Source organism: Oncorhynchus nerka, linkage group LG13, assembly GCF_034236695.1.
Source record: "Oncorhynchus nerka isolate Pitt River linkage group LG13, Oner_Uvic_2.0, whole genome shotgun sequence".
Classification (NCBI taxonomy): Eukaryota; Metazoa; Chordata; class Actinopteri; order Salmoniformes; family Salmonidae; genus Oncorhynchus; species Oncorhynchus nerka.
In genome coordinates this window covers 60962613-60990594 of record NC_088408.1, presented here as the reverse complement: position 1 = coordinate 60990594, position 27982 = coordinate 60962613, and the positions used below count along the sequence as shown (strand labels likewise).

General features: G+C 41.5%; 1 protein-coding gene across 1 annotated transcript; it reads left to right on the top strand.

The window, feature by feature from the left end:
- The first annotated feature begins 385 nt into the window (after positions 1-385).
- Positions 386-16906, top strand: LOC115140651 (sodium-dependent serotonin transporter-like). Its single transcript, XM_065026053.1, has 13 exons — positions 386-633; positions 3803-3937; positions 4280-4499; positions 4875-5013; positions 5385-5519; positions 10410-10513; positions 11578-11705; positions 11904-12016; positions 12167-12298; positions 12547-12646; positions 12878-12978; positions 14327-14494; positions 14707-16906. Exons 1-13 carry the CDS (start codon positions 411-413, stop codon positions 14788-14790), a joined length of 1782 nt encoding a protein of 593 aa, XP_064882125.1. The 5' UTR covers positions 386-410; the 3' UTR covers positions 14791-16906.
- Positions 16907-27982: the final 11076 nt, after the last annotated feature.

Genomic DNA, 27982 nt, shown 5'->3' with positions numbered 1-27982 from the left:
AGGGAACCTAAACAATACATAAATTCAACCAAGCCGCTTATCAAATAGTAGACCAAATAGTAGATCTCTTGAAAAGGCTGTAGTCTGGTGTTGTTAAATCATAGTTTCTAAAATGTGCGTGAATAGAGGCCAGGGTTTCAACAATTGTAGCCAAATTTAGGGAACCAAAAACTCGTCAAGGTTGGAGTGGAGCTCATTTTGTTGATATTAATGTGTGCAGAGGGAGTTCTACTCCATGAGCCTAGTGATTGACAACTCTATCAAGTAGGCAATGTGCAGTCCCTCCTACACCTCCCACTCTGACCTGTCATCGCCCATAATATGAGAATCTTCTGTGCCTCTGAAGCTTGTCAGTTTTTTTCAAACTTACCTGCTCAGACGGCAGACTGGCGTTTGATAGTCCGCCAACCATGACCCGCCAAGACACAGCGACCCCAACGGGAAGCCTGAGCGCACAGGGCCCCTCAAACACCGGTTACAACAACAACCCAGCACCGGTACCTGTGATCACACAGACGAACTCAAGAGACAAATGGAGCAAAAAGATGGATTTTCTTTTATCAGTCATTGGCTTCGCGGTAGACTTAGGAAACGTTTGGAGATTTCCATACATTTGTTACCAAAATGGAGGCGGTAAGAGTCCAATTTCTTAATTATTTGCTTTCTATATTAGTTGGCTAATTTATGACCTTACTTACATTTATGTGGTCTTATCTTTCTTAATATTAGATATGGCTGAATATCATTTTTGTTGGTATTATTCTTTATATAGCATATGTTTGGATTAAGGATTCGATAACGATAGTGGCTCTCATGCGCGCAATTGGGAAGGCTATACCTCCTGCTGTCCATGGTGCTGAAATTAGCTTCACATGCTCGAGAGCCTGCAACCCACTACAATTAACTCACTGAAACACTGAAGTAAAACATTTTAGTTAAGCATAAAATTAAATAAAGTATTGTACTAGGTATAGCATAGGTTGTCCTGTTTATTACCTAGACTATTAGGAAAGTTCATCCGCCAAGATGAGTTCGAAAAGACAGCGTTCTATAATGGACTATTTTAAAATGTCCCAAACGATGTCAGACGCCGTACTGAATGAGGCTACAAAACATAGGCCTGCCTCTAATCTGATCAGTATTATGGGAAATGGAAAGTGGAAGATGTCTAGCCTATCGAGATTATAGGCTATAATCGAATTAAAAAGTTTCTCAATATTGTATTTGGTTGCATGAAAACTGTTTTTGTTGTTTGTATTACATCTGTAATTACCGTTGTGTTTGCACCTCACGTGTAGAAGGCTACCGTTTGCGGTTTGACTAGAGGGAATATTTCACTTGTTACAGTAATTTTATGCACCTTACAGTGGCACAACTGCTTCTCTAAAAGCAGTTGTGTAGAGTACGTAACTAAAAATATTTTAAAGTACTACTTAAGTCGTTTTTTGAGTATCTGTACTCTACTTTACTATTGATATTTTTGACTACGTTTACTTTTACTTCACTACATTCCTAGAGAAAATAATATACTTTTCCTCCATATATTTTCCTTGACACCCAAAAGTAGTCATTACATTTTGAGTGCTTAGCAGGACAGGAAAATGGTCCAATTTGCCTCTGATCTGGCGGACTCACTAAACACACATGCCTCCTTTGTAAATTATGTCTGAATATTGCAATGTGCCCCTGGCTATCAGTACATTTGAAAAAAAAAACAAGAAAATGGTGCCTTCTGGTTTGCTTAATATAAGGAATTTTAAATGATTTATACATTTACTTTTACTTTCGATACTTAAGTATATTTGAGCAATTACATGTACTTTTGATACTTAAGTATATTTAAAACCAAATACTTTCAGACTTTACACAAGTAGTATTTTACTGGATGGCTTTCACTTTTACTTGGGTCATTTTCTATTAAGGTATCTTTACTTTTACTCAAATACGACAATTGTGTACTTTTCCCACCACTGTCTAAAAGTAGGCAAGACCATGTATCAAGTTCTGAAAAAATATTTGTTATAAGTTATAAAATGTGTAGGGATATACAGAAAACCCTACACTCTAAAACAAAAAGGGGTTCCATAAGGGTTCTTTGGCTATCGCCACAGGAGAACCCTTATTGGTTTCAGGTAGGACCTTTTTTTACCCTCCATGTAGAAACCTCTGTGGAAATGGTTCTACCTAGAACCAAATATGGTTCTTGAAAGGGTTCTCCTATAGGGGCAGCCGAAGAACCCCTTTAGGTTCTAGATAGCATCTTTTTTTCGAAGAGTGTACCAATCATTTGACAGATGATGTGATTAAGAAGCAAAGACTTTTCAAATCTTTGGATGATATGAATGTAATTCATGTCAATTAAAAAAACTGTCGCCAAAACATTGAATACATAAAAACACATACATTTGTGCAAAAAGTAGTCAAAGTTTATTTAAAGGGACACTGCAGTTGCTACATTCATTTTTGTACTTATATATTCATGTTATGGACCCATTAATTCTTGAAGAATAACTTATAAATGCCCCGGTTGTACCCCATCATAACCCAAAATATAAGCATGTGTTACTCCAATGTAAAAGTAAATAAACACTATTTATCCTCAAAACGTGGTTAAAACTATAATTTTGATATCATGAATGGTCAGTCCTTGCATCCATAGCTGTGTTTATACATTTTAGAGTGGTTAGATGTCTCTACTTCTATCCCTCAGCTTTTTGCCAAAACAGGGGCTGGGACTACACTTTGTTATCGTTTCAACTGCTGATTGCTTCGTTAAAGATAAACACTTAACTTAAAGCATCCAGGTATAATGTTTTATAACCTGTTTAAAACCCCCTTAAAGGGATGTCCATGTCCCCATGAAAATCTGTCAGTTTAAAGAGAGATAATCCGCCGATGTCGCACTTCCGCATCTGCAGTGAAAGGTGGCAGATCAGACCATGAGACATCCCGAAAATCAATCTTCTCACAAAATCGTCTGTAGCGTCCGAACGGTTTGGCCAAACGCTTTAACCCCAGTATGGAAAGATGAGACTCTCAGGAACGCGATGTTGTTCTCCTTTTATTTTTGCTCTAGGACGCCCACAGGCCTCACAAGACTCATCTGAAGGTTCCCAGTTGAAAAAATGAATTGAAGTATATATGGAGGCTGTTTCGAGCCAAACATAAGGGGTTTAATCTTTCCAGATTAAGATCTTTCCAGACCTTTCTTATATCTCTCAGATATAGGACAGACACTTCAGAACAAACTTCCTTTCAATTATTTTTTTGTGGGGACCATCTGTTGTTCTGTGTATGGGTTAATAGCAGTAAGGCCCCCCAGTTTATTATGAGTTGATAATACTGTACGAGCCTTTTAATGTGTTATAGCAAGGCTTATAAATAATATGTTCTGTCTTTCTATGCATAGCATTTCAACTGTCTTAAACTGGCTGTTATTTAGTCCAGATCATTATGAAATGGTTACAATACATTATAAATGGGTCACACATGACTTAAAAGTCTTACATGCATTATTACTGCATGTCTTACAATGCATTACAACTTCATCATAATGCATGAAATGGATTCTATAAGTAACGTGTTACCAGATTTCCGTACATATTAAACTACTAAGTAGTAAAAGTAATAATTTGTCACGTGACTGTCCTTCCTAATACATCTCACATCTTGCACGTCTGACACTTGTACCATGGCAATAGCCTGGGGACGAGGTTAGGCCTGCATCTTCATCAACACAATGTGATCTCCACATAGTTATGAGTCCGACCTGTGATTTTCCCTCTTTTACATCTCTGGACAGGGGCTTTCCTCATCCCCTACATTGTCATGGCCATCTTTGGAGGGGTGCCACTATTTTACATGGAACTGGCCCTGGGACAGTTCCACAGAACTGGCGCCATATCCATATGGAAACACATATGCCCCATCTTCAAAGGTAGGACGAGCATCATTTACAAAACAACCCACCTCACATCTCACTGACCCCACACCAGTGCACTTCTTTACATTACTTGCATACTACACATCTTTTTCTCACGTACACGTGGCACTTGCTGTTGACAATTCAACAGTTTATTGATAAGAACAAGGTAACTATGGAATAATTTGGAAAGTGGGTCAATTGAAAGGTAAAGTACTGTACAGTCCTCAGTATATGAAACTTACACTATAGGCCTATAACTACATAGTAATTGGTCATTTCAAAATTGCATCATGTTGCATAGAGGCACAGGTTTCTAATCTCTGATCTCACTGATCCATCTGTCCATGGTTTCAGGCATTGGGTATGCGATCTGTGTCATCGCGCTGTACGTCTCCTTCTACTACAACACCATCATCGCCTGGGCACTTTTCTACTTCTACTCGTCCTTCGCCAGCGTCCTGCCCTGGACTAACTGTGACAATGCCTGGAACACTGAAAACTGCACCAACTACTTCCTGAAAGACAACGTGACCTGGAACAACTACTCCAGGTCACCTGCTGAGGAATTTTACACGTAAGTCCATGTAAGTGGCGGACAGCACAGGGAATACGTTACCGTGACCTTGAATAGCCACGTCAATTGTTTGACATCATTGTTTCATCGCATTCAAATGTTTCAAAATAAATTGTCATTGTATTCTCATTTAAATGTTTCAATTAAACACTTGCTCACAAGTGCTGAAACATGCTGTGATTATGTAAAGCTGATAGATAACAAGAAATGGTGCTCTAGCAAAACAAAAAGAGTTCAATGGCTCGCTTCATATATAGCCCTAAAAATCGATCTATATCGAGCCACAAGGCACCATTAGTTTTAGCAATGTAGGTAAGCCTACTGGTAAAGGTAAGTAAAATGAAAACACAGTACTAATGTATTTTTCCTATACAGGAGGAATGTTCTGGAGATCCACAAGTCCGATGGGCTGCATAACGTGGGGGGTGTTCGCTGGCAGCTGATGCTCTGCCTCTTTCTCATCTTCACTATCGTTTACTTCAGTCTCTGGAAGGGAGTGAAGACATCAGGGAAGGTAGCATGTCTCAGCCACTCTTCCAGGAAACCGCATCAGTGTGCGGGGATCATTTCCGGATCATTGTTGTACATTGTGGCAAAACGGCTGTGGTTAGTACCATTCCGGGTCATCCGACCCCAAGGCTAACGCACTAGCCACAGAGAAATATTTCAGTTGGTGATGTTCACAATGGGCTTATCAAGTACTAGGGTCATTACAATGCAATATCCAGTGTGATTTACTTGTCTATAATCTCCATTTATCTTCCCTTCTCATCTGTCCCCCATCTCTCTCTCTCTCTCTCTCTCTCTCTCTCTCTCTCTCTCTCTCTCTCTCTCTCTCTCTCTCTCTCTCTCTCTCGCTCTGCTGCTTTGCCCTTCCCGTGCCAGGTAGTGTGGGTGACGGCCACCTTGCCCTATGTGGTGCTCTTCATCCTGTTGATCCGTGGTGCCACCCTACCAGGTGCATGGAAGGGAGTTGTCTTCTACCTAAAGCCAAAATGGGAGAAACTCTTCGAGACCAGTGTGAGTTATAGAGAAGAAACACAGAACACTTGTCCATTATCACATCAATTCCATATGATCATCTGTTTGGAGCGGGAAACACTAAAATAGGGTGAGGATTTCGCAGTGTTGTCTGATCTTTTTGGTACCGCTTCAAATGACAATTTGTTTATAATGTTGTTATTTGTATGTACAGATGCAGTCATTTTTTTGCGTGTGTCACAGCACAGCACAGCATTTTGCACTCTCCTGTGTCAAAATTGGTGAAAGAAAGGCCGTGCACAGCAGTGATCCAACACAGTCAATCCTATACAAAATAATGTAATGTCCCTGGTGATGAAGAGGATGTGGCATCTGTTATTTCAATTTGACCTTTCGCTAAGTCCCGCCCCATAATTTTGCACAACCAATCGTAGTGCTTCAATGGATAACAACTGTTGTCAAGTCCGACACATCGGACAAGCTCACGATTAAATGGCATGAAAGCCAGTGAGAGATATGGAGTTTTCTTTAAAAATTGAATGTTTAAATGGCTAAATAATTTAACAGTGCACCAGAAGTACTTGCTACTGTGATTCCTGAAATGCAGAGCCTGTTGGAGTATTTTTAGAATGCAAAATTATACTTTTGTTACATTGTTTGCTTGCTCAGCTGGTTAGCTAACTCTATCTCATTGACCACCAAACATTGCAAACGCTAGCTATCCACTTAATATAACTTGTTTTCTGGGAGGTTACTGTATACGGACACGTCGCTGAGAGTTGAGTGTGGAGACGAATGGATTCGGTTCAGTCAGTCATCCTGATGAGCCCTTCCCAGCTAGTTTATGCTGGCTAGCTGGCAACGATGGCAGTATGGCGCTAGTTAAAACTTGTAAAAGAAAGTTGTGTTTATTTCGAGAAAAACTTGTAGTATTGGTCACCATCTCCAATTTGATCCATCCAACATCATTTTATTCAGAGTGGAACAGCAGCCTACAAGAGAAATAACTTGTATTAATGGAAGTAACCATTTGGATGTCACAGTGATACAGTCTACACTGCTCAATGGGGAGAGTTTGCGCTGCAAGCCGGCAACACAACAACACGGGGCATGGTGTCAGTCGCTCCCGCTTGCTGCAGCAAGGAGAGGGTAGCTGTTAGATCAGGGGTGGGCAATTCCAGTTATTGAGGGCCTGATTGATGTCACAGTTTTGCCCCAGCCAAGCTAACACACCTGACTCCAATAATCACCTAATCATGATCTTCAGTTTAGAATGCAATTTGATTAATCAGCTGTGTTTGCTAGAGATGGAGAAGAAGTGTGACACCAATCAGGCCCTGGAGGATTGGAGTTGCCCAGCCCTGTGCTAGATAGTGTAGCCTGTATCAGGCCAGTGTGACAGCTAAATCACATTTATTGTAGTGATTTTCACCGAAAATGTACAACTACGGCATTAACATCTAATGTTACATTTTTGTGCAAAATAAAAAAAATACTATTACTCCGATAAAAATTTAATGATTCTGAACACTTCCAAGTCCCAACTTTGGCAGATAAGTTTCAAATTCTCTCTGAAGTTTCTAGCCACAAGCATAAACTAGCTAGCTGGGAAGGGCTCAACAGGACGACTGACTGAACTGAATCCGTTTGTCTCCACTCGACTCTCGCTGCCTGACTAATGTCATCAATTTGGGCACAAGGCGTGTCTCTTGCTTGTTTTCTCAGAATGTATGTTAACTAGCTAAGTTAGCAATGTTATGAATACATATTTTGCTGACATCAGGATATGATTTCAGAGCACGAGTTATCTCCAAAAGTGGATATAGCTCTCACTGTCAGACTGCATGCTGACAGTGAATTCAGAGCCATTTAGCGGCTAGCCACACTATAAACATCATTTTACCAGGTTACTGTGAAGCAATTGCAATGACAGTCCACCACGACATACCTAAGAGTTTACTGATTAGCAAGGGGTTAGTCTTTCTGAGAAAATGTTGTCTGAGGTTGAAAAATGCATCTGTACACTGGAGTTCTGGTTATGGGGAGGTATTTTTTCTGGTGGCTATAAAGCTGTTCAAACAACCTGACCATGACATCACAAAAGATGTCAGCCTGATGTCATTGCAACCAGTATATTGGGGAACAGCCTGAGTCTACCTCTACCATAACATAGAAGGTGTTAAAAGATGCCTGAGCGGAGTCCCCACATCTGTTTTTCAGGGGAAACGGAAGTTAGGTTGAAAAAACTGAATCCCTGAAAACTGTAAACATACACTTTCTGCCAGCCCGTGGAAAGTTCCTCTACCATAGTGTCCTTTAACTTTGCTTTCTTGCGTTCTACTCTCTGACGGTAGAGTGCTGTGTTGTTGGCTCAGTATGAGTGAGCGATTTGGTTCAAGGGAATATGGATGAGATGAGATGCATAAATAAGCCACGTGATAATGAGATGCGTAGTTGGTTTAGATTTTTTTCCATTAACAAAGCCCACCCACCCCCCCACCCCACCCATTCTCTCTCACACACGCACACATGCACTCTCTCTCTCTCTCTTTCGTCCTCCTTCTCCCTTTACAAGTGCGTGCTTCTCTTCAGATCTCTCTCAGTACAGCTGTGAAATAGGATTCGTATGAGGCTATCATTTAGCAGAAATGTCATTGGACATGACAGGTCACAGTAATCCATTGGAAAATATGACCATTTTGGCTATTCAATGAACACCCTATAATTTGTGCTTACGCTGCACGGATAATGCATTATGATGTGCAATGCATTGCCAAATTTGACATCAGCATGAATGACCCCTTTATAATGTCTTATTATCCTGACAAAAGAGACAAATGTGTGTAGACATTATAAAGGCACATGGAAATAGCTAGAAAAGTACATTTCCCAAAGAAAATGTGTGTGCTTGCTAGCTTGTCTTGAAATACTTAAGGTTGATAGGACAGGATAGTCTGAACCCGTAAAAGTTGGTTTGGTGTCTCTAGCTTAAATGGTTCAAAAGTTACTATTACTGCTGGTGGGTTATTTTATGCAAATGTTGGCTAATTTAAATTGTTATAATTTATAACGTTTGAAAATGTTAAAGTTGTTTTAATGTTTGCAGCTGAAATGATTTAAGAACAGTAGCGTGTATAATGTCTACCACAGTGCTCTTATGGTTGTCATTGAATCCATTAAGTGGTATGCTAATTTGTGCTAACTCAAATGATTATAATGTATACATGTTTAAGAGAATTTGAAGTCAGGAGAGCCTGAATGTTAAAGTTGGTGCTGTAGCTTTTTAGGCCAAGGAGCAGGACCATTTTGAATGTCTAGGTACCTCTGTATTCCAATGGTTGTCGTTTAAACTCATGTTCATTTATGCACATTTTAAATGGTTATAGTTCAAAAAGTATAAATAGTATCACAAACCTGTATGCAAGCTAAATATGCCGAGTCAGTCTGCACATTTCAGCATTGGTTTGGAATTGATAGCTTAAACGGTTCAAGAGAAGTACCACAGACAAATGTTCCCCAGAATTCAGTTTGGTGGTACAGTAACCAAACATTTTTGGAAACCACTTGTTTATATGGTTACAGAGTTGCGGTGTTTGCTCTAATATGCACATTTAAGGAAATGTAAACTGATTAAGTTATGGAAGAATGAAAGAATGCTTGACTCTATGAAGTGTTTCCGTCATGCTAAAGTTGGTTTGGAGCTTCTAGATTGAATTGTTAGAAAGCAGTGGCACTGTGAAAATCTACCTCTCATGGTAGCCATTGAGGCTAATGTAAACATTGCCCACTTCAAATCAAAGTTTATTTGTCACGTGTGCCCAATAGACCTTACGGTGAAATGCTTACTTACAGACTCTAACCAATGGTGCGGAAAAAAAAGAGAAGGTATGTGTGTGTGTGTAGGTAAGTAAAGAAAAAAAACAATAGTAAAAATACATTTGAAAAAAGAGTAGCAATGCTACATACACCTGTTAGTCAGGCTGATTGAGGTAGTATGTACATGTAGGTATGGTTAAAGTGACTGTGCATATATGATGAACAGAGAGTAGCAGAAGCGTAAAAAGAGGGGCTGTCGGGTGGTGGGACACAATGCAGATAGCCCGGTTAGCCAATGTGCGGGAGCACTGGTTGGTCGGGCCAATTTAGGTAGTATGTACATGAAATTGTTATAGTTAAAAAAGTATACATAGTATAAAAAATCTGAATGCAAACAATCTAAGTAGGGTCAGTCGGAACATCCCTACGTTGGTTTGGTGTTGATAGCTTAAAAACTGAAATAAAGGGATGTCAGTTTTTTAACGTTTTTTAAATTCAAGTTTACGGCAATGACTTACATTGAGTTTTATGCAAATATGGTTGTAGTACAAAAACTATAAATAGTATCAAAAATATTTTCTCAAGCAACCTGAAGATGGTCTGTCTGCACATTCTAAAGTTGGTTTAGTGTTAATAACTTATGTGGTTTAAGTGCTAGAGTGAGTGGAAAAAAAGTTATGAGTATGTTGCCTTCAGCAAGCACACTAACTAGTAATACATTATTACATGTGCAGACTTTAATTTCAAGTGTTACCTGTCACTTGTTATATGCATTTGTATCAAACAAGAAACACTGTGCACAGATATGATATGATAGGATTTGGATGCTTGGAGGGAATCAGCAGTCCAACAGAGATATTTGAACATAAGAAATGAATTAGCATTACATCTAAAGCTCCGCAATAGCAGAGGATTGTGAAAGCTAGACAGACACACTGGCTGGCTAACAGACAGGAACAGTTAGGCTTCAGTAGCTTGACACAGGTCTTTACACTGTTGAGATATACAGGGATGCTGTACAAGTCAAAGCACTGAATCTGATATTCTGAGATTGCAGGTAAATCCCTCAGGTTCGGTCATTTGTGTGTAATTCATATCCATGTGTTTTTGTAGGTGTGGGTAGACGCTGCGGCTCAGATCTTCTTCTCCTTGGGGCCAGGCTTTGGGGTGCTCCTTGCCCTCTCCAGCTACAACCCGTTCACAAACAACTGTTATCGGTAAGAGCTGATACTAAAACTCCCTTAAATAATAATAAATATACACTAAGTGTACAAAACATGACATACACTTTCCATGGCATAGACTGACCAGGTGAATCCGGGTGAAAGCTGTAATCCCTTATTGATGTCACCTGTTAAATCCCCTTCGATCATTGTACTGGAAGGGGACGAGACAGGTTAAAGAAGGATAAAACATTTTTTAAAACCTGTCAACCATATCGATCACTTCCAAACAAGTAAAAAGTTCAAACTAGAATAACTCAGAGGAGGTACGTGTGTCCTCCTGAATGTCCTCTACACCAGTGGATCTCTACGGTAGCGCTTCCAATCGCTCTCAAAAAAGGCCGTCAGGCATTGATATCCGGTGACAAAAACATGCGTCTCTGGCAGCCCATAACTATGGCCCTCACTTTTACTCGCATCAGCCCTGTGTCGTCGAGGAGGAGGAAACGCCGGCCAATCAAGGGGATTTATTTAGGATGTGTTGAATAGATGAGCTCAAACGGATGTCCCACAGCAACTCTTTAAGACAATGTAATTACAATTATGAGAAGGGAGTGGTGAATCCAGCGTGGTGGGAGATGAAAGGATCACGGGGGCTCTCCTGAAGAAATTGAATTGTGTGCTCCCTGTGAGACGGCTGTCATGTGCGTGGTTAATGTCATTGGTACAGTATCAGTGACACACGTGAGGAAACAGTGGCACTGCTGCTTCTCAGAGAACTTGTGGAATCACACAGAGTCTGAATGGACTTACTCTTGCTGACAGGGTTATCCTAATTAAACAAAGTGAATGCCCACGACATATAAATAGAAATGGCATTTAGATGACTGTATATCTCAATGGTCCACTCACTGTTTGTGTTTGCTTGCTAGAAAGTGAGCTCGGTCAACCAAAATGTCTTACAAAGGTGATCCATGTTGGGGACAGTTGCTCCATTTACAAAATCCAGATGTAACCACTGTTCCCAACCAAACCAGAGAAAGATATATACGAATGAATTACAATACTTGAGATGATCAGACAGGCACCGTGTTTGTCTCTATGTTGTGATGCCGTAGTGACGCCATAGTGACCAGCCTGGTGAACTGCCTGACCAGCTTCATGTCTGGTTTTGTGATCTTCACTGTGCTGGGGTACATGGCAGAGAAGAGAAATGTGAATGTGGAGGATGTAGCCAGAGACAAGGGTCAGTGGCCAAAACTCTTCTAGATAAATGTTTTTTTTCTTCCCGAATACCTGTTTTAAGTGTATTTGTCTGTTTTATTAAGTAACTGCCTGAACATGTTCAACAGGAATGTATTTCTATATCTAGTGCAACAGTAGGAAATTGTAGCCTTTAGATTGTTATCAAAATGGGATTTACCCCCGAACACCTCATCCCCAGGTCCAAGCCTACTCTTCATCACCTATCCAGAGGCCATAGCCAACATGACAGGGTCAACATTCTTCGCCATCATCTTCTTCGTGATGATGATCACGCTTGGGCTCGACAGCACGGTATGACAGAACTTGGGTCGAAGTGTCTCATCAAAAGAAGGAGACTTGCCTATAACTTGGATGTATCAGATTATCTCTGAACTAAGTGATGTCCTTTAGGTCATATGTAATCACACTCATTGACATGGCCCTCTCTCGTCTCTGTCTCAGTTTGGAGGACTGGAGGCTATCATTACTGCTGTGATGGATGAATACCCTGGTTACCTGGCGAACAGACGGGAGCTGTTTGTACTGGGCTTGGTTGTTGTGTGCTTTTTGGGCTCCCTCAGCACCCTTACCAATGTAGGTAACATGTAAATAAGAATGTAGCACTTTAAAGACACAAACTTTTCAACAGTAAACAAAAAAAAGGCACATGAGGGATCTGGAAGCTCCTGATGCAACAGTAGTCATAATAAGATGGCACAGGGTTAATCAAATAATTACATTTGAAAAGAAACAAACGCTAAATTAACAATCTATATTAGTTTGATCAACCTGTCCAGAAGGAACCTTTCACCACATAAGTGACAGGCATGTGTTTCTCTCAGGGCGGGGCCTATGTGGTGAAACTGCTGGAGGAGTTTGGGGTGGGTTCCTCCATCATTGCAGTTGGTTTTCTTGAGGCCATCGCCGTTTCCTGGTTCTATGGTAAGAATGGTGATTTAATGGTGATGTTACATCTCACGCTTCCTATACTCCCAGTAGTCTTGCATGAGACAGAAATCATCATTTATTTTTTCTTGTAGTATGCATCCTACAGACTCCTAAATTATATTGACAAAAATACTTTTTTTCGGGTTTCACATGACAAGAAACTGTTTTAATAGTTCTTATCATAGTGTTGTTGAATGCTCTCTTTTCAATTTGTATTGCTTCCAGGTATCACGAGATTCAGCAATGACATTAAATCCATGTTAGGCTATTCTCCTGGATTATTCTGGAAGGTGTGCTGGGTGGCCATCAGTCCTGCATTTCTAGCGGTAAGCAGAGCCGGAGAGGGAAACCAACCAATAAGATTTGAAATGACGGAATATATTGTCGAATCCACCTAACAGGAAGCTTTGTTATCATACCCTCATTCTGGACAATTAGAACTGATTTAACAGTGTTCGTCATCCACTAGTCCACAAATCTGACGCAAATCAGGTGACTCAATCTGATTGGCCTACAGCACCCTGTCACAGAGTTTCTGTAACGTATACGCTAGGAAGCAGGTGCGGAAGGTGAGTTTAGTAATGAGAATAAGCAGATAAACAAAACAGGAGAACCGTACAGAACGCGAACAGAACCAATACTGCCTGAAGACTGGGGCTACTTGAGGGCTAAACAAAGGGTACGTAACCAAGGTAATGATGAAGTCCAGGTGTGCATAACGATGGGGAGCAGGTGTGTGTAATGATAGTTGCCACAGTTTTTTGTAAACCTCTCGTTTATCTCAAACTTCTAATCCTCCTCATTGGCCCTTTCTGGTAACGGCAGGTTAAATGACATGGGTGGATGGTCAGTGTAGGATCAGATGTGCTAACATTTCATTAGGACTTTGCTAGAGATTGTATGGTAATATTTTGCTTAAAGCCTGCAGGTATAATGCTTTGTACCTGGTAATAAGAATGTATCATCCTTTATAGTGGCTTAATATACAGTTTGTAAAATGCCACCTGTCTTTAAGTTTCAACATTTCAACTGACTCAAAATGGCTGTTATTTAATCAGGCTCATTGTGATATGATTATAAGACATTGTAAGAGGGTCGTGAAGGTTCATGACAAGTATTACAATGTATTATAATTACACCGTAATGCATTATACGTGCAGACTTTAAGTGAAGTGTTTTCCAACAAAACAAATTCCCCAGCATAGAACCCTCCTCCACCTTCAATTCTTCAGTCTGCAAGTAAAGGACACCCAGCTCCCCTCAGCCTCAATGTCTCATCCTTTTTTCCCCCTCCTGTTCATATTCCACAATCCTAAATGTCAACTTTATTCACCTGCATAACGTAATATCCCTGCCTCCACTTTGCATACGTCTCCTTTAATCTCTCTTATCCTCCCGCTGCTGAATGAGTTGACATTTTCCCCCAAGCTATAACTTCTTTATTATCCCTCCTTTTATTGTACGGGCTAAATTGTTTCTGCTCTCATCTCCCTCGTCGGTCTGTGATAATCTCGTGAAAATAAAGATATACCTTTTTATGTATTGAAATGGCTTTTCTGCTTTTGTCGTTGTTGTTGAGGCCCACAGGCGTCTAAATGCCATTGTCACATGTGCGAAATCTAATTGAGAAAAATAGGAGCATGACCTTTGAGACTTGTCTCTCTCCTTTCACAGTATATAATAGTGAGCTCCCTGCTTAAGCCACCCCCCCTCCAACTCTTTGACTACAAGTACCCAGACTGGAGCATCACGGTGGGCTACGTCATCGGGGCCTCCTCCTTCATGTGGATCCCTATCTATATGGTCTACAAGCTGGTGTGGACCCCCGGATCACTGAAACAGGTCTGATGGACTCATGTACTGTGTTGACTATTGACAAGAAATGGATGTGTAGTGTGTGTGGTCAGTGTGACTTATTGTGCCTGAAAAAAGAAGCACATAGTTATTATATTTCAATATGTGATGAGTGTATGGCAAATGGTTGAATGAATCACACACACGTGTTGTTATCTCTTGTTACTCCATCCCTGGTCTCTACCTGTTTTTGTTCCCAGCGCCTAGCCGTGTGTCTGAGACCTGAGAGGACCATCATGCCAGAGATCCACACAGACTCCATCAACATGAGTCCTGTTCCATAGAAGCCCCTACGTTGCCAAGAACCCAGCCAGGCACATAAACGTTCTACCAATAGGCTCCTGAATGAGAACCAACTCAGCAGATACAGATCAATCTCATGGAGTGTTCAACAAATATATATATATTTTTTTGCTCAGTAAGTACTATAAACACAAATTGTCTGCAAGAGGGGACTTTAATGTAAAGAGAAAACGTTTCATATGAATTAATATTCAGTGTGAACGCGTCCTTCAAATACTGTCAGTATACATATTTTGGACAGAAAAATTTAGGTCTGATCACAAGACAGACTACTACAGCTATTAAGATAAGGCTGTAAGGCACTTCTCACCAATTACTTGTTTATTTATTTAACCTGGCAAGTCAGTTAAGAACAAATTCTTACTTACAATGACAGCCTACCAGGGAACAGTGGGTTAACTGCCTTGTTCAGGGGCAGAACAACATATTTATTTTTTCCTCAGCTCGGGGATTTGATCCAGCAACCTTTCGGTTAGTGGCCCAATGCTCTCACCACTAGGTTACCTGCCACCCTTACTTCTTTCTGCTACATTATTAACAGTTAAAAAACATGACCCAGTCACATTAAATGACCCTTGCATGTTTTATTTGTATGATGTACCCTTTTAAGCAACCACAGTGACAATCAGCTTTGGAAATTGTCTCATTACAATCCCAAAACATTACATGCAGTGGAGATTTTTTAAGAAAAGTATCTTGTGTGTTGAAGATAAGATCAATAACCAGAAACCCCTTTATTAATAACTGGGCTTCATACAAAGTATAGCAGATCATGTCATTTGTTCTGTGTGATAAGTAACCATTTACACTGTGTGGCTGACGAATGGTTGATGTCTTAAAGGTTTTTTTTGAACAGATTTGAACCGACAATAGTTCCTCACCAACATGCAAGTTAAAAGGATTACCTCAAAGAATGCAGTTAGCGGATGAGACCAAATACGCTGCTAAAAGTCTTTCCTTTTAGGTTATGCTTTATTTCATAGTCCGCTATTTACCTGTCATTTTCTTGGAAATGAAGGTAAAATGGTAATTACATAATTATTGTTACGTAATTGGTATCCTGGGTGTTTACCAATTGTTTTTGAACCAGTTGGTACCAATTATTTAGATATACACTAGATGTCTAATTGTGGGCGCTGTGTTGAAGCCACTGTGCGTCCATCTTGGCACTCCACCACCGTTGAGAAAATAATATTCTAAAAGCTATAGAAATGAATTTCCTAATGTTCAATTCGTTTTTGCAACATTTATTATATTACCCACCTTAATGCATTATTTTAAATTATATTATGTGAGCTAAACATAACGTTTTAAAAAATTCATACATTTCCCCGAAAGTATCATTTTAGTTACTGTCCCCACTACAACAAAAAATACATAAATACATGTAATTTTGTCAGTTAAACATTTAATTGAAATACTGTAGAATTCCATGCATTCCCATGGAGGACTGCTCCTACTGGGAAGTACCAATATGGCTGAATGCTCCTACTGGGGAGTACCAATATGGCCGACCGGTGGCTTCAAAGCCTCTCAATGGCCAATACATAGCGTCAGCAATCCAGGGTTTATATACATTATTGGTTGGTTCCCATTTTTAGCAGTTTCTTGGTATATTCCAATTACAATGGGACTACAAAATAAACTGTTAACTTATTTTCTCCTAAGTGTTTGTTGTTGGGATAAACAACTTCCGGGGTGTATTCTGCCTTAAATCTGCCTAAATATTGTAGCTACGTCAAAGCATTATAAACTCTGTATTGATATTATGCTTCTCCAGACAAACAAAAAACAAGGTTTTATTTTCTCGATGTGATAAGACTCTTTGAACTGTTACTCAATCCCAAATCAAAGCCTATCAGGGATTGTAACACGTTTCCATTTACTCTCAACTTTTGTTTCACTTATCTCCAGAGAATAATTTGACGAGTCGTTTTAAATAAGCTATATAATATTTGGAATGTTTTGTGATTTCAGTCTTACCTTTCTAAGTAACAAAAAAGGAAGCAGGTCCCTGTATTTGTAGGATGTGACGGCAACTTTCTCGTATACATGTAATGAGAAGTTTAAAAAAGATACTGAATATATAAACGTGTGTATTACACCCTTATGTCTTTGTCCTTCTTGAGCTAACTATTCATTTTTAGAACAACAAAACCATCTTAACGTGCCACATTTCAACTAATCATATTTGCCACTGATTTGATTGCTTGCTGCTGTTCAACTTGACTGAAACAGTAAATGTAAAGAAACGTGCAGAGCCAAACGTGTGCCCGAAACAGGGATGTCCATTACTGATAGCTGCCCCTCTCATGTCATTGTGGTAGCTGTCGCTGTAGACCTCAATGAGAGATTCTAATTAACAGCCTGATTTGCAATATCCAGAAACGATCAAAATGCAAGGTAATAGAACCGCTTCAAATGGTTTTAATGAAATGTTTTATTAAACAGAACCCCCCACACACACACACACACACACACACAACCCATAGTCCCCCACACACAACCCTGCTAAGCAAGGCTTGATCACGTCAAGGACCTCTGGTATGAGAAGAAGAGAATATCAATGGGATTAGACAATTGCTCATTTGGGTATTTCTACAGAGGGAAGCTGAGTGACACACATCAAAGCTCCTTTGTGTGGGCCATTGCGGTAGAGTTGTCTCTCAAACAGACCAGCAGAGGAGACACATGAAAGGAGCGCTGGCTCAATGGCTGCTCTTTTACCATCAGAAATGAACAGCTCGGCAAACTTCACTGTGCGATGAAGAAACACCAGAGAAATGTAAGGGCCACACTGTAACCAGAGGATCTACACAGCTTGACACAATGTCAGACTAAAATCAGACACACAAGGAGCATACTTTGTCTCTTGTCATTTTAAGATCAGGGAAATCACTCTTGAGATCTGAACTAGCAACCCGCCTCTCCAACCTCTAGGCTACCCAATATGTCATCTATCAAGTTTCATTTCAAGGCTGTCAATCAATATGAAGCGCAAGTACAGAGTAAATGGACCATCTGGTTTTTAGGGAAGAAAAGAGATACAATGTTAACCTCGGACCTAAGTTCATGTTCCAAATATAGAAAAATAACAACATTAAAAACAAAAACAGAGTGATTGCTTGCAAATGGATCATCTAGTCCAGAGCCTGAGTGCATGCCTTCTCATCATCGGTCAAACCTCGAAAGCAACAGTGAACAACACAGAGAGAGAGAGAGAGAGAGAGAGAGAGAGAGAGAGAGAGAGAGAGAGAGAGAGAGAGAGAGCATAATGTATAATTGCCACAATCTCCCAGGTCCTTGCAAAATATAACATCAACTCAGCCACTCGTTTGTCTCTGAACAATATCTTACCCCTGCCACAAAATCACGCAGCATGGCTGCACTGGTGGAGAAGTCTAGTTCCGGAGTGCTTCTTTACTGTTTCCGACAGGTTCCTTGTTTCAGTGGATGACTTATGGCGCCAGGAAGCCTCCAATTTCATTTCCAGCCCTATGTGGTAGAGACACTCTCCAGAACACATGACACTTCTGGGGCTCATCATTAAGAGCAGAAAAGAGTGTTTGTAATGGTACATCTGCTTTGCTTGTTGCAACAGATGAAGTGGTCAAATCCAAATACATCAGTCATTCGCATTATTAGGTTAGAGTCTGCAACCCCAAGCATCTTGACCTTTATGACCTCACCCCATTGGTTCGTTGACATTAATCAATGTCGGGAATGTAATGATGGAAGCCCACGCTTACATGATCTATGATAACTGAGTTGTTTTCTTTCTTTAACAGATGTTTAGTAGGCTATAGAATTCATAATATAAGAGAAAAGAAACCAACATACTCAAAGAGAAACACAGAATAGGCTAGTCTTGCAAAGTTATACAGTATAGTACAAATAACTTGCATTTTCTTTACTGCTATTCTATCCGATATGATAACTCTACTGTACACAATTTCCCATTCAGTATCTAATGTAAAATCACAATGAAGCAAAAAATATCTTAACCGCAAGTCACACTCTAGGCCTAATTAAATAAGAAACTGAGTAGAATCACTAGACTAGATGATACTGAGTGATAGATGGGCTACGCAACTGAAATACTGTGTTTTGAAGCCACCGTGCCTCCATTTTGGCAATCCCCCACAATTGTATATTTATTTATTCAGAGTATGTATGAATGAAGGTGTTTCTTAAACTGGCAGCATGATATTTTTATTTTTAATTTAACCTTTATTTAACTAGGCAATTCAGTTTAGAACAAATTCTTATTTACAATGACGACCTACCCTGGCCAAACACTAACCCGGAAGACGCTGGGCCAATTGTGCGCCCCGCCCTATGGGTCTCCCAGTCACGGCCGGTTGTGATACAGCCTGGAATCAAAACAGGGTTTGTAGTGACACCTCTAGCACTGAGATGCAGAGCCTTAGACTGCTGCTCCACTTGGGAACCCAAATATTATGTGTGTGGGCCTACTGAAACCATTATCAATTGTGTTGGTATCTATCAAATAAAAATAACACACTATATTCATTGCATGTGGACATTGTCATTTATTACATTAATCATTTGTTGAGTTGAAATGTCTGATATTGCACTATATTTCAAAAGTATATTTTCTCTGTTATCACAACATACTGTATCTCAAATCCTATAGTTAACTTGAAATTGCCATATCCTGCAGGTTTTGTTCCTACATGATTCCTGCAGGAATGCACTTGGTCCTGCAGAAATTGTCATATCCTGCAGGAATATCAAAATCCTACAGGGTTCGGTCCTGCGGGATTCCTGCATGAATTGTCATGTTTGTGCAGGACTTTCAACATTTATGCAGGACTCTTGCAGGAGCATCAGGGACTTTTCCTGCAGGATTTTATCAAGCCTTCAGGATCCCTGCAGGATACCTGAACAATTAATTCACAAATGGTTGAAGTCCTGCATGATTCCTGTAGGACTTTTGTTTCAGGGCATATGTGATCCTACAGAATCAACATTTGGGTAAGGTTTTTATGTGGGTTACTGTTGCCCAGGGGTACTCAAGCACTATTTGAGAAGGTCCGGTCACACAAATTCCCTGGTGGTGACGATTGTTATGGCAGTTTGTGTATATAAACCATTGACGTCATGCTAAAGTACCTCCTGTCCGACTGGATCCAGGGGAGTCAACAACCAAGGGAGTCAACAATCGAAAATCCATACGCATAGCTTACTGTATCTGTCTGACATGCTGACCACACCGTCCGCGTTGCGTGAGTGAGCGTCGCGAAAGCCATTGACACGTACATGTCATTCAATCAATTTATCCAAACTGCTCACGTGAGTCAACAAGTGTATTCAGGCGCTAAAATAGAACTTGGTCATATTTCAACCCGTGTGTCCTGATCGCGTCTGGTGTGGATGGATAAAATCGACATGCGCACGAGGACGCATGCCCGGTCTAGTCAGCATGTGATGTGATAAACGGAAATATAAGACATAAGGGACAGGGTCCATCATTTGTATAAACCTTTTATTCATTTGAATTTTGTTTTGTTTTGCTGAGACTAATAAAGTTCATACCACTGTATTGTGTGTCTCGGTTAGACCATATTATTTGATATCAAATCAAATCAAATCAATTTATATAGCCCTTCGTACATCAGCTGATATCTCAAAGTGCTGTACCGAAACCCAGCCTAAAAACCCAAACAGCAAATAATGCAGGTGTAGAAGCACGGTGGCTAGGAAAAACTCCCTAGAAAGGCCAAAACCTAGGAAGAAACCTAGAGAGGAACCAGGCTATGTGGGGTGGCCAGTCCTCTTCTGGCTGTGCCGGGTGGAGATTATAACAGAACATGGCCAAGATGTTCAAATGTTCATAAATGACCAGCATGGTCAAATAATAATAATCACAGGCAGAACAGTTGAAACAGGAGCAGCAGCACGTCCAGGTGGACTGGGGACAGCAAGGAGTCATCATGCCAGGTAGTCCTGAGGCATGGTCCTAGGGCTCAGGTCCTCCGAGAGAGAGAAAGAAAGAGAGAATTAGAGAGAGCATACTTAAATTCACACAGCCCCCCGACACATAAACTACTGCAGCATAAATACTGGAGGCTGAGACAGGAGGGGTCAGGAGTCACTGTGGCCCCATCTGATGATACCCCCGGACAGGGCCAAACAGGAAGGATATAACCCCACCCACTTTGCCAAAGCACAGCCCCCACACCACTAGAGTGATATCTTCAACCACCAACTTGCCATCCTGAGACAAGGCCGAGTATAGCCCACAAAGATCTCCGCCACGGCACAACCCAAGGGGGGCAACCCAGACAGGAAGACCACATCAGTGACTCAACCCACTCAAGTGACGCACCCCTCCTTGGGACGGCATGAAAGAGCACCAGTAAGCTAGTGACTCAGCCCCTGTAATAGGGTTAGAGGCAGAGAATCCCAGTGGAAAGAGGGGAACCGGCCAGGCAGAGACAGCAAGGGCGGTTCGTTGCTCCAGAGCCTTTCCGTTCACCACACTCCTGGGCCAGACTACACTCAATCATATGACCCACTGAAGAGATGAGTCTTCAGTAAAGACTTAAAGGTTGAGACCTAGTCTGCATCTCTCACATTGGTAGGCAGACCATTCCATAAAAATGGAGCTCTATAGGAGAAAGCCCTGCCTCCAGCTGTTTGCTTAGAAATTCTAGGGACAATTAGGAGGCCTGCGTCTTGTGACCGTAGCGTACGTGTAGGTATGTACGGTAGGACCAAATCAGAGAGATAGGTAGGAGCAAGCCCATGTAATGCTTTGTAGGTTAGCAGTAAAACCTTGAAATCAGCCCTTGCCTTGACATGAAGCCAGTGTAGGGAGGCTAGCACTGGAGTAATATGATAAAACTTTTTGGTTCAAGTCAGGATTCTAGCAGCCATATTTAGCACTAACTGAAGTTTATTTAGTGCTTTATCCGGGTAGCCGGAAAGTAGAGCATTGCAGTAGTTTAACCTAGAAGTAACAAAAGCACGGATAAATTTTTCTGCATCATTTTTGTCCAGAAAGTTTCTGATTTTTGCAATGTTACATAGACATGATTTGATGTGTTTTCTTATGTGACGTAATATTCCTGCTGCTGTTAAATAATTGTTCATGTTATTCATCTTTTATTTCATGAAATTGTTGTATTTATTTGAAGATATTTGCTTAGTTACCCTGAGATATTTGGATGATGAGTTGCACCTTCAGAAAGCATTCATACCCCTCGACTTATTCCACATTTTATCGTTACAGGCTGAATTAAAAATGGATTCTGTTTTTCCCCCTGCACCCATCTACACACAATACCCCATGATCACAAAGTGAAAACATGTTTGAAGACATGTTTGCCAATTTAGTGGAAAATAAATACAGAAATCTCATTGACATAAGTATTCACATCCCAGAGTCAATGCTTTGTAGAAGCTTTGGCGGCGATTACAGCCGTGAGTCATCTTGGGTATGTCTGTATCAGATATGCACATCTGGATTAGGGATTTTCTTCCATTCTTCGTTGCAGATTTTCTGTTAAACTCTGTTAAATTAGATGGGGAGCGACATTGATCAGCAATCAAGAAGTCTTTCCACAGATTTCCAATCAGATTCAAGTCTGAGTTTTGCCTGGGCTACTCAAGGACTTTCACATTGTTATTCTGAAGCCATTGCAGCATTGCTTTAGAGGTATGCTTGGGGTCATTGTCCTGTTGGAATGTAAATCTACACCCCAAGTCTGTCGTTTTGTATTCTGATGCAGGTTCTCATCAAGGATTTGCCTGTATTTGGCTTCATTCATTGTTCCCTCTATCCTTACCAATCTCCCAGTCCCTGCCTCTGGAAAATCAAATCAAATCAAAGTTGATTTGTTACGTGCGCCGAATATAACAGGTGAAATGCTTACTTACAGGCTCTAACCAATAGTGTGGAAAAGAAGGTATCTGTGTGTGTGTGTGTTTAGGTAAGTAAAGAAATAAAACAACAGTAAAAAGACATTTGAAAATAAGAGTAGCAAGGCTATATACAGACACCGGTTAGTCAGGCTTATTGAGGTAGTATGTACATGTAGATATGGTTAAAGTGACTATGCATATATGATGAACAGAGAGTAGCAGTAGTGTAAAAGAGGGGTTGGCGGGAGGTGGGACACAATGCAGATAGCCCGGTTAGCCAATGCACAATGCAGATAGCCCGGAGCACTGGATGGTCAGGCAATTGAGGTAGTATGTACATGAATGTATAGTTAAAGTGGCCATGCATATAAGATAAACAGAGAGTAGCAGCAGAGTAAAAGAGCGGTTGTGGGGGCACACAATGCAAATAGTCCAGAAGTCTTATGGCTTGGGGGTAAAAACTGTTGAGAAGCCTTTTTGTCCTAGACTTGGCACTCCGGTACCGCTTGCCATGCGGTAGTAGAGAGAACAGTCTATGACTGGAGTGGCTGGGGTCTTTGACAAAACATCCCCATAGCATGATGCTGCCAGCACCATGCTTCATGGTAGGGATGGTGTTCGACGGGTGATGAGCTGTGCCTGTTTTTTTTCCAGATATAGCACTTTGCATTCAGGCCAGACTTACATTTTTGACTCATCAGACCATAGAATCTTTTGCCTTTTGATCTCTGTCTTTCACATGCCTTTTTGCAAACTCCAGGCGTGATGTCATGTGCTTTTTTCTCAAGAGTGGCTTTTGTCTGGCCACTCTCCCATAAAGCCAAGATTGTTGAATTACTGTAGAGAGCAATTGGGTTCTTGGTCACCTCGCGGACTATGACAACTCAGGAGATGACCCAGATGCAGACACAGGAGGCGGATTGTACAGTTCTCATACTATTTATGAGGGGACAGGCAAAGGTCCTTCTTGCCCAGTTGCTCAGTTTAGTCGGACGGACAGCTCTAGGCAGAGTCTGGGTTGTTCCGTATTCTTTCAATTTCCCAATGATGGAGACCGCTGTGTTCTCAGAAACTTGCAACACAACAATGTTTATACCCTTCCCCAGATACAGTGAGGGAAAAAGGTATTTGATCCCCTGCTGATTTTGTACTGTTGCTCACTGACAAAGAAATGATCAGTCTATAATTTTAATGGTAGGTTTATTTGAACAGTGAGAGAGAATAACAACAAAAAAATCCAGAAAAACGCATGTCAAAAATGTTATTAATTGATTTGCATTTTAATGAGGGAAATAAGTAGTTGATCCCTCTGCAAAACATGACTTAGTACTTGGTGGCAAAACCCTTGTTGGCAATCAGAGGTCAGACGTTTCTTGTAGTTGGACACCAGGTTTGCACACATTTCAGGAGGGATTTTGTCCCACTCCTCTTTGCAGATCTTCTTCAAGTCATTAAGGTTTCGAGGCTGACGTTTGGCAACTCGAACCTTCAGCTCCCTCCACAGATTTCCTATGGGATTAAGGTCTGGAGACTGGCTAGGCCACTCCAGGACCTTAATGTGCTTCTTCTTGAGCCACTCCTTTGTTGCCTTGGCCGTGTGTTTTGGGTCATTGTCATGCTGGAATACCCATCCACGACCCATTTTCAATGCCCTGGCTGAGGAAAGGAGGTTCTCACCCAATATTTGACGGTACATGGCTCTGTCCATCGTCCCTTTCATGCGGTGAAGTTGTCCTGTGCCCTTAGCAGAAAAATATCCCCAAAGCAGTGTTTCCACCTCCATGTTTGATGGTGGGGGGGATGTTCTTGGGGTCATAGGCAGCATTCCTCCTCCTCCAAAGACGACGAGTTGAGTTGATGCCAAAGAGCTCCATTTTGGTCTCTCATCTGACCACAACACTTTCACCCAGTTGTCCTCTGAATCATTCAGATGTTCATTGGCAAACTTCAGACGGGCATATATATATGTGCTTTCTTGAGCAGGGGGACCACGCGAGTGCTGCAGGATTTCAGTCCTTCATTACAGAATGCAGCAGCCATCATACGAAGCATCGGGAGTGCTGACGTTCCGGATGGTGGTGACGTCGGGTCCGGGGCACAACACTGATTGAACCGGGGGTGCCTAAGCTAGCCTATCGGGCTGACATGCCCTAGCTTGCTTGAGAGGCTTTGTGCCCCGGTTGGCTCGGAAGGCGCCCATCCCACGCCAAGCCTCAGCCGGATCGTCAGGTTTTTGTCCAGGTGGGACGCCGGGTGGCGCCCCTAGAGGGGGGGGGGGCACTGTCACGCCTGCTCCCGCTCTTCCCACCTGGCCCTCGAGGGCACCAGGCTCCCCAGCATTGCACACTCCTGACCATCATTGCGCATCAGCGATTATTGGACTCACCTGTACTCAATCACCTGTTTATTACCTCACCTATATTTTGTTCAGTTCCCCACTGCTGCATTGATTATAATTTGTCATTGTGTATCCGTGGGCTGACGCTGTTTCTGTTTTGCTCTTTGTCTGCTCCTAATTAAATGTCAACTCTCCGTACCTGCTTCTTGTCTCCGGCGTCAGTTGTTTCACGCCCACACAACACCATACACGCTGTTTGCCATCTGCCCAGTACAGTTGAAACTGGGATTCATCTATGAAGAGCACATTTCTCCAGCGTCCCAGTGGCCATTGAAGGTGAGCATTTTCCCACTGAAGTCGGTTACAACGCAGAACTGCAGTCAGGTCAAGACCCTGGTGAGGACAACGAGCACGCAGATGATCTTCCCTGAGACGGTTTCTAACAGTTTGTGCAGAAATTCTTTGGTTGTTCAAACCCACAATTTCATCAGCTGTCCAGGTGGCTGGTCTCATACGATCCCGCAGGTGAAGAAGCCAGATGTGGAGGTCCTGGGCTGGCATGGTTATAAGTGGCCTGCGGTTGTGAGGCCTGTTGGACATACTGCCAAATTATTTTAAACAACGTTGGAGACGGCTGATGGTAGAAAAATGTACATTCCATCCTCTGGCAACAGCTCTGGTGGACATTCCTGCAGTCAGCATGTCTATTGCATGCTACATTAAAACTTTAGACATCTGTGACATTGTGTTGAGTGACAGCAATGCACATTTTAGAGCAGAAGGTGCACCTGTGTACTGATCATGCAGTTTAATCAGCTTCGTGATATGCCGCACCTATCTGGTGGATGGATTATCTTGGCAAATGAGAAATGCTCACTAACAGGGATTTAAACAAATTTGTGCACAAAATGTGAGAGAAATAAGCTTTTTGTGCATATGGAACCTTTCTGGGATCTTTTATTTCAGGTCATGAAACATGGGACCAACACTTTACATGCTGCGTTAATATTTTTGTTCAGTATAATATAACTCATGAATAATCCATTCTAAATGGTTTTACATATTTGAAATGCTTATTAACTGCTTATACTTGTTTAAACATTTCAACAGATTATTAAAGTTACTTATTCATAGTTTAGAAATAGTCTATTCATGTTTATTCATTAAAGTTATAATAAAGAGTTAGGCATTATTGAGTCCAAAGCGAGTTACTTAAAATAAAAAAATAAAAACATAATTCGAATTCAGGTTTGAGACATGGACTGAAGCATCAGTGTAAATGTGAATGAGAGGGCAACAGACAAACAGTCATTTTTGGGGGCATGCCACTCAACAAAGCCTCTTTTCACATGCTCTTTTGGATCTGGTCCCTTCTTTCATGTTAAAGTGGTGGAAAACAGGACCCAGGCCCATATTCATAAAGCTTCTCAGAGTAGGAGTTCTGATCATGTCCCATGCAATCTGGGCATGTGCCGAGAGCCCAAGGGAGGGATCAACACATGCCCCCATTGTTGGCTCTCTATTCAAACCACCAGATGGGGATTGGGTTTGAGTCAAATACTAACCTTCCCAGGGCTATACATTTAGAAATCTAAAAGTTGTTTGAACTTTATTCCTCTACATTAGGTCATCTTTATAATTGTATTTAGCATATTCTGGGTTAAACCGTTTTAATCCCAGACTCTTGAGTCTCTATAGGGCCAATATAGATGAACTCGCTGATGTGGTGTGCAGTTACGTCTCCTTCTGTGAAAATACAGCAATCCTAGCAAAAGTTTGACTATTTATCCCTTGAAGGACTTATTGTATAAAATAAATATCGCTTTCTATGAGGGCTATGTGATTGCTAAAAGGGAATCTAGACTGAAATATGAGAAGATTGAGGATGAACTCAGTAGCAACAATCTGAGGGCTGCCTGGGACGGAATGAGAACTGTGGTTGGGCTACAAGACAAGGGAAACAAGATGATACACGTTGATGGTTTTAACTCAAACAAAGGACTGGCTGATGAGCTAAATGGTTTTATCTCAGATTTGACAATCAGAACTTTAGTGGAGGAATTACTGAGATGCGTATGAGGACAATTGCTACTCCCAAAATGGAATTTAGCATCCAGTGTCATGAGCCTATTCAGACAGACCAAAGTTAAAAAGAGCGCAGGACCAGACAACATTGGTGGACAGGTACCAAACAATTCCGTGGAATTTTTCATCACATTTTCACTTGAGCTGCAGAAGGTGCCTAAACTCTGGAAGCATGCTACTGTTGTTCCTGTGGCAAAAAGCAAATTCCCCAAGGTGCTAAATGACTTTAGTGGCACTGACATCCTTGGAGATTAAATCATTTTGAGAAGTTAATCAAGAAGGATGTACTGCGTCAGGTTGAGTAATTCCCTGGACCCCCTGCAGTTTGCGAGGGATGGAGGACCCCACTCCAACTCTACAAGCACCTGGAGGGCCGAAAAACCCCAATTGAGGCTTCTGTTCATGGACTTCTCGTCTCCCTTCAATACTATCCAGCTTCACATACTAGCAGAGAAGCTCCTCCCACATCAAGCTGGATGTGAGCCTTGTGGGCTGGATAGTGGACTTCCTTACCGACCAGTGTGAGTAAAATCCACCGGTTGGTAAGGTTGTGTCTTCTCTTTTTTTCTTGATTTTTTTTTTATACCCCTTTTCTCTCCCCAATTTCATGCTATCCAATTGTTGTAGTAGCTACTATCTTGTCTCATCGCTACAACTGTCCTCCGATACACAACCCAACCAGCCGTACTGCTTCTTAACACAGCGCGCATCCAACCCGGAAGCCAGCCGCACCAATGTGTCATGCACCGGGCAACCTTGGTTAGCGCTCACTGCGCCCGGCCCGCCACAGGAGTCGCTGGTGAGCGATGAGACAAGGACATCCCTACCGACCCTAACCCGGACGACGCTAGGCCAATTGT

Excerpts from the sequence above, each read along its gene's own strand:
- LOC115140651 (XM_065026053.1), top strand. The coding sequence starts at position 411 with ATGACCCGCCAAGACACAGCGACCCCAACGGGAAGCCTGAGCGCACAG. Across the intron at positions 10,514-11,577 it reads TTCACAAACAACTGTTATCG|TGACGCCATAGTGACCAGCC; the intron begins GTAAGAGCTGAT and ends GTGATGCCGTAG. Across the intron at positions 12,299-12,546 it reads CCCTCAGCACCCTTACCAAT|GGCGGGGCCTATGTGGTGAA; the intron begins GTAGGTAACATG and ends TGTTTCTCTCAG.